Source organism: Hippocampus zosterae, chromosome 2 (genome assembly GCF_025434085.1).
Source record: "Hippocampus zosterae strain Florida chromosome 2, ASM2543408v3, whole genome shotgun sequence".
Lineage (NCBI taxonomy): Eukaryota > Metazoa > Chordata > Actinopteri > Syngnathiformes > Syngnathidae > Hippocampus > Hippocampus zosterae.
In genome coordinates this window covers 15,615,857-15,627,931 of record NC_067452.1, presented here as the reverse complement: position 1 = coordinate 15,627,931, position 12,075 = coordinate 15,615,857, and the positions used below count along the sequence as shown (strand labels likewise).

The window sequence follows — 12,075 nt, the reverse complement described above, 5'->3', positions numbered from 1 at the left end:
CATGATAATGGTTAGATCAGTGGAAGACTTAATATTTAGCAAAGTCAAGCAATTCCATCGCGGTTTGAATTTTTGTGGAAATTTGAATAAAGTTTCCTTTAAAGTAATCATAATTGTTTTCGTGCTACCACTTAAAACACATGAGAACCTTTAATCCTTCACGATTGTTTTGAGTGGTCCGTATATACAAATAAATACTGTCCGCATCTATTCCATCTTCTTACTGAGCATGTGCTGAAATTATTCAGGAAGCGGCCCGCAAAATAAACTTGTTGGCCCATTGTGAGGATAGTGAAGGCTGGTTTTCCCAGTAGAACGTTAATGACAAGAGTTAAAGTTTTTCAGCAAAATGACGGTATGGACCTTTTTCATGGTGACACACAATCTGCATACCGGTAATTTACAAATCAAATGGAGAGGGACACGGGCGACCTTTTCCACCATTAAGATATTAAAGCAAAGTGGTCTCTTTGAACGCTTTGGAGTGTTGATGAAAGTTCTTGTAAAGAAGGCATGGAGATGATTGCCTAGCAGTAAGGAATCCTCAGGCAAGACTTTAAGGACTTCACCTAGCTCAGCAAAACGGATCATTTTGTCAAATTAAATAAAACTCTGCAGTTGATGATAAACCTTAACATTTCAAATCTGCTGAATATATGTTGGCCTTGCACTCCCCCTCTAACGAAAGACTAATTATGCCGGTGTGGAAGATGGGTTGAGGAAATTTCTATGAAAAGAGTTCATTTAAGTTCAGATATCCTTTATTTGTCCCACACTGGGGAAATAGCAGCAAATTTGGGGGGTAGAAAGAAGTAGTGAGGGCGGCATTATTCAACGAGTTCTCGAGCAAGGTCAAAGTGCAATAAATTTTTAATCCCAGCAAGTGGCGTCAATGTGCAACTTGTGTCCAGCTGCTTCAGTGAGTGTCGCTGCAGATGTGCAAGACAGGCCAACGGCGAAGGCGTGATTGACATATGGTTGGACCAATAGTCTTACCGTGCTTCGCTGTGAAGGGGTGTGTCCGACACGAAAAGCCACGCCCACTGTGTGGAGCCTAATCAGGATCACACAACAATAATGAATGGAAACACATCGTAGCCAAGTAAGAAAGTCAAGCAGCGACTTCTCAAGTGCTGCTCGCGATTTAGAAAAGCGGAAACTTGGGCCCGTGGCGGAAAGCAGTACCGAAGAAGAGCGGACTGGAAACGCATGAATAAATGGCATTTGGATTGAGCACAACGAGACTACTGCACTGTCGGTTTTTACATGGGAGAATTGGAACCTTTGGATTTTTACGTTGATCGCATCACTGGAATAGTCGAGAGGTTTTTATTCTTTTGTCTTGGATTAACTTTAAATAGTTTTTACAAAGTGTAAGTGTAAGAAAGAGGATACGACAAGGCTGTGAAAAGCAAAATGGGTAATATTGAAAGTGTGGACGGCCAGTCAGAGATGAAGCATCACATTCTGCCCCTGAAGGTGCCCATGCCGGACCCCACCGAGCTGGAGGAGAAGTTCGCCATCGTTTTGGTGAGTTGTGGAGCTACTGAAAGCAAAGGCACCCATTACGCTAACTGTGGAAACACTTTGTCGCAAAACCCACGTGTCTTCTCTCACTTGTCTTTAATTGCAAATGGAAGAAATGTAAAACATTGGCGAATTAAACTCAATGATTTTTGATGTATTTGAAACGTGACCTGTATTGGCCCGCCCCTAAAACCGCCTGGGTTACCCCCCTCCTTTCCTGTGGTTCTTTTGTCTCCCCCAAAAGTCAGACAACTCAGCATTTGGCTGGAATTGTGAACCCAGCACGGCGCGGATGGGGGGAAGAGAGGTGTGCCGTGTGATAGGCTCGCGCGCGCGCGTGTGTGTGTGTGTGCGCGCGTGGGTGTTTTATATACAGTATGTATATATATAAGTATACTGTAGATGGTACATGACATGGCATATGACGAGTACATCACTGCATTCTGTGTGAGCACACACACACTCACTTGAATGAAGTTGACCTCATGTAATGATGAGCTCTCAGTCAACAGCCACTTCTACTCTCAAGTGACACTGTCACCAGTGTGAAGTTTTCGGGCCTTTCCCAAAAGAACAGATGACACTTTTGGTTCTTCTTCTCCCCCACTTTTGGTTTCCCCAGGGTGTTCTCTAGTTCAAAACAAATTGAAGACATTTGCATTGTGTTTCCCCACACTCTATTGTAACAAGAGAGTAACAACCGATCTATTTATTTATTTATTTATTTATTTATTTATTTATATATATATATATATATATATATATATATATATATATATATATATATATATATAATGGCCTCTTTATTTGTCAAGTCGGATGAATGTCCTCATAAACTCAAGCGTTCACTTTATTGAACTTTTTAAGTGAAGAAGCCCTTAATATTGTTAGGAATAGAAGACCCTTTCTGTTCATTCTATTGAATTCCATATGGCCTAATCAGAGGCTGGAATAAATGGGACTCTACAGGTATGTTTGCATAAACCATTGCACAATGACACTAAAATAAGAGAGCCATTTCTAAATTAGATTTGCTTTACAAGAATCTACTCAGCACCTGGTTGTCCAAGTTTTTTCTCAAGCTAAGATGACAGTCAGAAACATTACAACAAAGCAACACCCACTCCTTGAGTCATTTCCATGACTGTATTTTTGTTTTGCCTGTGACAGTTTCACGTACTGTACGTCTGTAGTCATGGTGTTGTCTTCAAACAAATCTTGAAATCCACATATGTAATCTCCAAATTGCACATACACTCGCAACTGCAAGTTGCTCACTGTTATTATGTGAAGCCACACAGAGAAGATTTCTTGGCAAGAGGGCAGTAGACTCAACATTTATGTTGTTTCTGTCACAAGTTCTCCGCCCTGCAACCTCTTTTAGCGACACGTTTCCTTCACTTTGTGGGAAAGCACAACAAGCTTGTATATTTTAGTGGTCTTATCAAACAATGGTGGCCTGATCGCTTTTTGCCGGAGAGATAAAGGTAGATCACTTGAGGCCTTTCTTGTGCGTTTTCAGGAATATAAGTCTGGCAATGAGTTTGGGGCGGGTTTTTTTCTACTTTAACCAAAATATTCTAAATTAAGCCGATTACTTCCTGCTGCATGTTTTTGTTGCTGGCATCAAAGCAGCTGCAAGAAGTTCATAAAAGGGTATTTTAACATGGTCTGTTTCTCCCCTCGGCGGGACCACTGCCTGTTGCATGATGCTATTCTGATGTGAGCGGGAGAAACTGGACATGTGTGACTGTGCATGCTCCTGGACAAAAGCACACGGAGCCCCCAGGGGGATGACAGCAGCCCACAATGATGTCATGCGCGCAACAGCCTTGGCTCATTGTAGTCGTCTGGCTGCCCTAATGACTCGCCCAGGACCCCTCCACGGTAGACGGCCCAGGAGGAGTTGGATTCCTGCAGATGAAACGCAAGCCGAGCTCGCAATACTTTGTCTCCGCTCTTCTTTTACACCTCTCGTTTCTGTCTTCTGTGTCTGGAAACAGCTGCTTAGCATTTTCCGTCCTTTGCTGCGAGATGTTGAGTCTTCTTCCCTCTTTGCGCACTGGCCACTTAATTAGGTGTATCTGCACAATCCAATTCAAGTCAACTAACAACAATCCACATTTGGGTCAGCATCAAATTGCACACCTGCGTAGATGCAAAGGATGAGCAGAAAAACGATAAATGGAAGCGTTTTGTGATGATTGTGTGGAATCGATTGTCGACAAAAGTGGAGAGCGGGACTTGGCCGCCACCAGAAGAGGCACTGTTGATTCACTTCCAGTAAGTTTGCTGCTGAAAGAAGACCAGAACGATGTCAGCTATGGGTTGAAGTGGATCCTCCCCCAGAGGAGGTCATAAAAATTTCAGGACTCTCTAAAGCTATTTTTAAAATGATAAACTAAAGTTTTCCACTTCAGTTGTGAGCTGGATGATCGAGCAACACGTCTAAGAAGAAATCCTGCGCTGTTTGCTTGGCAAAGTGCACAAGAAGAGGCAAGAGCAGCGGCGGGCCAGACTGCTCACAATTTCTTGAGCATACAACACTTCCTGGCTGAGAAAAACATCAGCGTGCTGGAGGGAGATGAATTCCAAGGGGAAAACCTTTGATTTGGATGTGAAATATATCTTTTGGGGCACCAGGCTGGGACCTTTTTTGACACAGCTCATCAATATACTATTATGCCGATCAAAATTGTTCATTACTGCTGGGAGCTTATTCTATTTGCCTGCAAGCAGAACGTCTTCATGGTGCGTCACCATGAAGACGTTCGATTCTTGCTTTGAACTCTGGGCTCCACGAATTGACCCAAGTCCGCAGACCTCACAGCCCCACTTGGTTTGCATTCCACAAGCATTTCTTCAATTCAGGACCCAAACCATTCAATGGTTTATAGACCAGTAGAATAATCTTGAAATCTCCTCTCCAGCTGACTGTAAAGCCTTGAGGACTTCAGTCTGCTAGTACAACCGTTTTTTTTCAACTTTGACCACAAAGAAAATGAGTCTCCACTTCCCTCCCCTCCGCCTCAGTTGTTTCAAAACGCAACAAACAACCAATGAATCAGTTTGTATGCCCATCCCTAGTTGTGGCATTTGCTCAGCTGTATTTGTAGTTTTTCCAATATGCTGGTAGCTCTTACTCACTTCCTCAAATGAAACACAATCTCTAGCCCGTTCAGCCAGTCAGTGTTTCCGAACTCCCACATTCCCAGATCCCACCGTGGCTCCAAAATAAGCTTGTCCATATGAGTCGGCGCTTATGAAAATGACGTGAGAGGAGTGGGGGTGGCACTTTGAAAGGTGTGCGTCTGGCACCGGATCCTCTTTCACCGTGCCGTCCACCGCTGGATTCCTGCGGTCGAGTCGGGATTCAAGTTGCAGGAGCGCTCGCAGAGGGAAAATTCCCTTTGAAGAGCATGGCTGCCTGCAACTGTTCTCCGCGGTAATGACTTTACCAACATTTGCTCTTTTTCTTAAGCAGCAGAACACACACATGTTCAATTGTTTGCCAAAGGAGCTCCGCGGGCACAATTTTAACTTTGTGACCGCGGTCGAGAGCACCCTAACTGATTGGTCACATTGCTGCAGTGGCGGCTCAACCACTGACATCCAGGCGCAGTCCTCTCCAGACGTTCCATGCTGATTGGGTGACTCACTCGCTGCCTCTTCAAATCAGAAGAAAGCTGCGGTGTCTGATAAGTGGAACTAATGAAGTCAAGATGCTAGAAGTGTTTAGTGAGCATAAACCTAGATTAGTGTTATTTATTGCCCTTCATTTATGTGCCCAACTTTTGTTCCCCTTCACACACACACGCACACACACAAACACACACACACACTCTCTCTCACATGACTTGTGCTCGTCTTTTCTGCCCGATGTGTGTACATCTGGCTCAGGCACCCACCGCCGTGTCCTCGGAGGAAGAGGGGGATTATGGGAGTTGGGTGAAAGCAGTAAAGTCTGGCTTTTAGCTGTCACCTGGCTATGCGCGCCCTCGGGCTACGATCCCCCAAGTGGGCCACATTTTATGGGCAATTTTTAGTGCTTCTGTAATTCTGTCCTCCGTGCCGTTATTTGGAAAGGAGAGGTCAAGTTAAGGTACACGACTGTTAACATCCAACATGTCTGCAATTATCATACAGCATGTGTGGCTTTGTGTGCAAGCTCAGTCTCACACACAGAGCTTTGACATGATTCAAGTCTCTAATTGACACATGCCTGTGCCAGTGTGTGTGTGTGTGTGTGTATACATACAATTTGTGGAGGGAGTCAAGCTGCTCGAATGCATGTGCAATCTTCAAGGCAGTAGGCCAGAGAAATGCTTTCCCCCTCAGTACAATGGGGGGGACGGTCAGTCGGTGTATCGGAGAGGGGCTTATTCCTTATTCGTTATCCCCTGATGCCGTTTGTGCTTCTGTGCACTTTGTTTCATGTGGAATTATCATACGCCAATTGAAATACCCGCTAGATATCAGATTTATGGACCGCTTCTGCTCTGTTTATCAGTTTGTGTTCTTTCTCACAGTTTGAGAAAGTTGTCCAACCAAAGGAAGTCTTGTCAAATCTTTCCTGTGCTTTTTTTTCTGCTTCATGTGCTGTACTTCTATCCCAACACAGTATGGCATTGCATTTGTTCCTCCTTCTCTCTGAGTGACCTTTTCTCTTTCATTTTTTTGAACTGGCCAGCGTGTCAATGAGCGTGGCCGGCATGAGTAATTGAGGCGTTCGTGTACCTGCATTCCTGTCATTCCTTGTGATTATCGTCCGTCGATGGGGGCTTCCCTCTGCCCCGCATGGACACACAGACAGGAACAAACAGGATGTTGGCCTCAGCAGTGAAGGAATACCGGTACTTCCTTTCTCTGATTCTTGAGCAATCCCCCGCAGTTATTTTGAACTCATTCCCTCATGCTTCTGTTCACGTTTCCTCGATTTTCCTAGGTTTTGGGTGCCAGTTGATTACAGGCTTAACACCCTCAACTGCCTCGCAAGTTTGCTTACAATACATTACGAGCTTCATGAACATGCGACTCCATCAGGACGGTCAACTCACTATATTTGATTTGTGATCACGTGGCCTTCAAAAAGCCTGGTGATGATCATAGTCTCCAGCCTTCAACTCACTTCATGTGGCCTTGAGAGGCCAACAAGTGGATGTTCCGTTTGGTGGAAAAAAATTAAATAAATAAAATAAAAAAGCAATGGGGAGGAAAAGTTTACCCTCTCATCAGATTTTGGAAATTGATATTGGAGGTGAAAGTGAGACAAGTCCTCAAATTGAGGAGCCTGATGAGGGAGGAGAAAGTGAGACGAGAGACCCTTAAGGTGTAAAGGGCATTGTCTTTGATTGACGATACAGGGGGCGATTTCACACTTCCTAACTGGACTTGTAACGCTTATTAAGAAGAGATGTTGCCAGTGTATTTGAGCCAGTTGTTCACTCCTGGGTGTTAGTTGACTGACTGAATAGTTTATCATTCAATCAAACAGAAGATACTTCTTGGAATTGGTCATTAGAAGCTCATTATCAATCGAATGTTACCGCACTAGTATTTCTATTATAAGAGTTTGCAAGTAGGAATTGGACTGGCGTCTCACTGTTTTTTTCACACTTTCCTGGAATCTCAAAAAGTCAGAGCGACACTTAACACAAGTTTATATCCTCTGTGTTCAAAGACAATGTATTGAGTTCACCCCTTGGTGTTTTCAGCTTGTAACACAAAAATACTTTTATGATAGCGTTTCCATTACAAACCTTTTTCCAACAAATGGCAGTCATTCAAGTTGTTCGTATTACATGTTTCAGAACAGAAAGCTGTTTCACGAGATTAGCCATCAGTTTATATTTATGATCAATGTTTGGCTTTGTGCTTCAGTTTTCATGTTGTTGTTAAGAAAGCTGTCTGTCTATGACACATTAAGTCAATATATTCTGACCAGAGGTTGCACAAATTCAGATTTTTTGAGTCAAGACTGATGCGATGAAAGGTGAGTCAATGTTGACGTCATTCACATTTCATCAGTGTGAGTACAACCATTTAAAAAAAATGGCAGATGGGAGTGTCTGCTTTACAATAATGTATCTTCAGCGACACTTGAGTGTTTATAGACAGAATTTACTCACAACATGGACTGTTGAGGAATAGAATGAGAATTTACAGCTACGCCATCCATCCATCCATCCATCCATCCATCATCTACCGCTTATCCGGGGCCGGGTCGCGGGGGCAACAGCTTTAGCAGGGAAGCCCAGACTTCCCTCTCCCTAGCTACTTCTTCCAGCTCTCCCCGGGGGATCCCGAGTCGTTCCCAGGCAAGCTGGGTGACATAGTCTCTCCAGCGTGTCCTGGGTCTTCCTCGGGGTCTCCTCCCGGTGGGACATGACCGGAACACCTCACCAGGGAGGCGCTCAGGAGGCATCCGAATCAGATGCCCAAGCCACCTCATCTGGCTCCTCTCGATGTGGAGGAGAAGCGGCTCGACTCTGAGCCCCTCCCGGATGACCGAGCTTCTCACCTTATCTCTAAGGGAGAGCCCGGACACCCTGCGGAGAAAACTCATTTCAGCCGCTTGTATCCGGGATCTTGTTCTTTCGGTCACGACCCATAGCTCGTGACCATAGATGAGGGTTGGGACGTAGATCGACCGGTAAATTGAGAGCTTCGCCCTTTCGCTCAGCTCCTTCTTCACCACGACAGACCGATACAACGTCCGCATCACAGCAGACGCTGCACCGATCCGCCTGTCGATCTCCCGCTCCCTCCTACCCCCACTCGTGAGCAAGACCCCAAGATACTTGAACTCCTCCACTTGGGGCAAGATCTCCTCCCCGACCCGGAGGGGGCACTCCACCCTTTTCCGACTGAGGACCATGGTTTCAGATTTGGAGGTGCTGATTTTCATCCCAACCGCTTCGCTACGCTAATAATAATAATAATAATAATAATAATAATAATCAGCATGGAAAATCAGTGGATCATGCAAATAATCGGGGACCTCTCAATTCTTTGGTTGGTGGTGCCCGAATAGGTGTTCAAAATCCTGCTTGACTTCTCCTTGACTCGTTCTCCCTCGCTCGACGGAAGCGCCACCATTTCAATCAATTCAGATGAGCGACTCATTTCCTTCAGCGCTCCCATCCGATGTTGCGAGTGGCTCCGCTGTGTCTTCTCCTCTAAGTGATTCGCAACCAGTTGACATTATGCTCAAAACGTCATTGTGGAGTCAACAAGTCGAAATAGTGATGATAGATTTGCAGATAAGTGACGTGTTGATGGATTGCCAAATATGGTTGTGAGTGAGTATTCCGGTGTTTTGTTTGCAAAGAGGCAGCCCGGTGACCGAGTGATAAGCGTGTCAACCTCACAGTGCAGAAGTACCGGGTTCGATTCCGTCTCTGGCCTTCCTGTGTAGAATTTGCATGTTCTCCCCGTGCCTGCGTGGGTTTTCTCTGGGTACTCCGGTCTCCTACCACAATCCAAAAACATGCATGGGCAGGCTGATTGAACAGTCTAAATTGTCCATAGGCGTGAGTGTGAGCACGCAAATGCTTGTTCGTCTACGTGTGCCCAGTTCGGGACTACTGTGAGGATAAGCAGATCAGAAAATGGATGGATGCTTGCAAACATGAATTAAGAAACTCTAGGGAGCTTTGCTTTTGTTTGGTTACAGTATTCTAGCATCTTTGTGTAAGATTCCTACTTTGGTGTGACCACCGAGTTCAGATTACCAGTCCAAAGAGCCTGATCAGATGTCTGCTCAGAGAAAGGGTGCCGGCGTTTTCTCACAATCTCAGCTCTTACATTTGTGCTGGAAAAAAACCACCCACAATTCCTTTGCGCATTGTTCTGCTCAATGTGCGAAGACACACGTGGTCGTATTGCAGGGCATAGCTTGAGAACAACCTTGACATTAGTCAAGTTGGTCTTTTTTTTTTTAATTTCCTGACCTGTACAGGAAGCCCAAGTAGCGCAGTGACGACAACGGCCGCGGGACTTGCTCCATCTCCTCTCATTGTGTTTCTGTGGCCAGGATAAGGGGAAAGTCAAACAATGTCTTGGTGTCTCATGAAGAAAAAGCCAGCTTGATGCAGGGTATGTACCGGTATGTACACCGGGAGATGTTGGGCCGCTTCACACTGATGTCATACGTGTGACGTCATTCTGATGGTTCACCTGAACAGTTAACGTCCTTGCTCAGGTCACCCGTTGTTTCCAGAAATGTGCGCTGTGTCATCCTGGGGGGTTGCGTCGGTGTCTTTCTGTAGGCGTATGCTGCTATTTATGTCTCTTTCATTTTTCTCACTTTCGTTTCCCCCGGCGCCCTCCAACCCAATCACTCTTTTGTTTTCTTTCCACAGTCGACAAGCTTTCCAAAGGTTAGGGTTATTTGCCATTCATGGCGTATTCATTGAATATTCTTTGTAAATTTGAGAGGGTGGCTACTTTGAGTCCCCATTGCTGCTACACGAAAAATAACTGTCTCAAACTTGTACAGTATATGTTATAGAAAACATGTGAGGGATTAAAGTTCAAAATCAATCGTTACATGATCAAAATATTGATCATGTAACGTGGGCTGCAAGGTCAATTTCAAGGTCAAATTATTGGTGAAAATGTCAAGTGATGAAAATATGCATCAATCTTCTCAATGATCCCTTCCAACACAAAGTTTATGAAGCGTGGTCTATAGAGGGATATTGAAGAGTAAAATGTGTGGAATGTGAGCATGAATGGTTGTTTGTCAATATGTGTTCTGTTATTGACCGGCAACAAGTCACCCAACAAGTTAGTAGCGATAGACTCCAGCCATTATGAGTAGAGTGCAACAGATCGTGGATGGATTTCAAATTTAGGATACAGCCAAGTAGAAGTACATTTCCACAAGATGTAAAATCAATAAATCAATCAAAGACATTGCCGATACTCTTCCCAAAATGTGTCCGTTATTTAATGATGTATTCTGACGCCTGGTCGTCTTCAGCCGGGGTCCTTGATCCATCTTCCAGACGAGCCCGTGTTTCCGGGACCCCACCCTGATGGGCCGACGCTGGGACTTGTTTTGGGTGAAGCTGGGCGTCTGCGTCCGCTCTGTTGTGAACCGTGTAGCCGCCCACTCTTTTCCCTCGAAGCTGATGACAGCCACGTCTAGTCTGTGAAGAAAAGGAAACACACTTTGCAGTGCCAGCTGTGATAATGGACCATCAGCACACTGTAAAAATATATTCACAGCCAGTATGGCCATGGAAATAAATGAATGAAGAATTATATTTTTTTTGCTGAAGGCCAAAGGTCAAAAGATGAGTTCAAGGAGGAATTATACAATTTAAAACAGTTCCAAGGTGTCCTGATAAAATGTCTCTGACAATCTTCTGTCAAAATGCACCAATAGTTACAGTCCTCTCATTATCCATTCGTTGACCTCTCTTTAATGTTACTTTGTTTTGTCGAGGTTTTGTCTGTCTCGAGGCAATGTATAGTATGGATTGTATTACCACGGTGACTGGGGGGTGGGGGGTGGGGGGGGTTGGGCAACCAGGCAACCGCCGACTCACTGTATCTCTCATGTGACGATTATTATTTTATTTATTATTAGTATTTCTGTTGCCCAGCGCAAGTCTAGCACAAAGCGCAGTCTAACTATGTCCATGGGTGGAATTTTCTATTTCTATTTTTTTTTTTTGGTGTTCTCATAGACGATACAGTTAGAAGTGTACGTGGGCACCATTGTGGGGGTGAACACAGCCGACCAATGGTCTACAATCATTCCCTTGAAGTTTGACAATTGTGAGTGCTGACAACTAGTTGAGGGCGTACCCTGCGTACTGCCCAAAGCCAGCCGGATTAGGCTCCAGCATGACACTTCAGAGGATAAAACGGTTCAGATCATGGATGTAGGGAATTAATGTAGATTATTGTTTTATTTTATGCAACAAATCTGCTGTGTTACTGAAGACTCTTCCAGGGCAGGGGGTATTTGCACCTCCATTTCCAAACCGCAAATAAATTGCGCTCATGAGGTGGATTCACAAGTGACTAATTTATAACCATCCACATTTTCAGTAAAAGGCAGAGAACAAAAGATTTATTTGGTTGTTTAATTTGATACTTTAGGGCTGGACAGGAATGGAAAAGAAACTGGAGGTTCGAAGAAAAAAAACCTTAAGCAGTTGCTCAGCTGACTATTTTTATTCATGTAAAAGCAAAGCTTAAAATAAATTATGGATTTTATTACAAGCATCTATCTGTATGATATCAGCTGGCACCTAAGCCTTCTGTAGGATGGACTGTAAAAGAGAGCTGGGTTTAGTTTGGCACATGCTGCAGTTCTCCCCTATCCAAGTATAAAGCTGAGAGAGATCATGTCGGAAAACATTTCTGCCTCTTTTCCAGTCATCTCTCTGGGATCGCCCAGTGGGAATTGAAGGTCATAAAGCCAGCCCAGGCAAGGTCGTAAATCAGCACGGGTTAGGAAGCCCGCCAGTTCAGGGCAGTTCGGCTTGCCCAATCCAATGGCCAGTTGTGCTGCAGCACCCCCGCCTTCCT

At 44.6% G+C, this 12,075-nt stretch overlaps 1 protein-coding gene across 5 annotated transcripts in view; it reads left to right on the top strand.

Moving 5' to 3' along the window:
- Positions 1-1,061: 1,061 nt before the first annotated feature.
- Positions 1,062-12,075, top strand: part of fmnl3 (formin-like 3) — a 33,844-nt gene continuing 22,830 nt past the window's right edge. For all 5 annotated transcript variants that reach the window (XM_052057983.1, XM_052057981.1, XM_052057982.1 and 2 more), the window contains exon 1: positions 1,062-1,530. In XM_052057983.1, the coding sequence (XP_051913943.1) occupies positions 1,417-1,530 (114 nt within the window). In that variant the 5' untranslated portion in view covers positions 1,062-1,416. The remainder of the gene's footprint in view (positions 1,531-12,075) is intronic.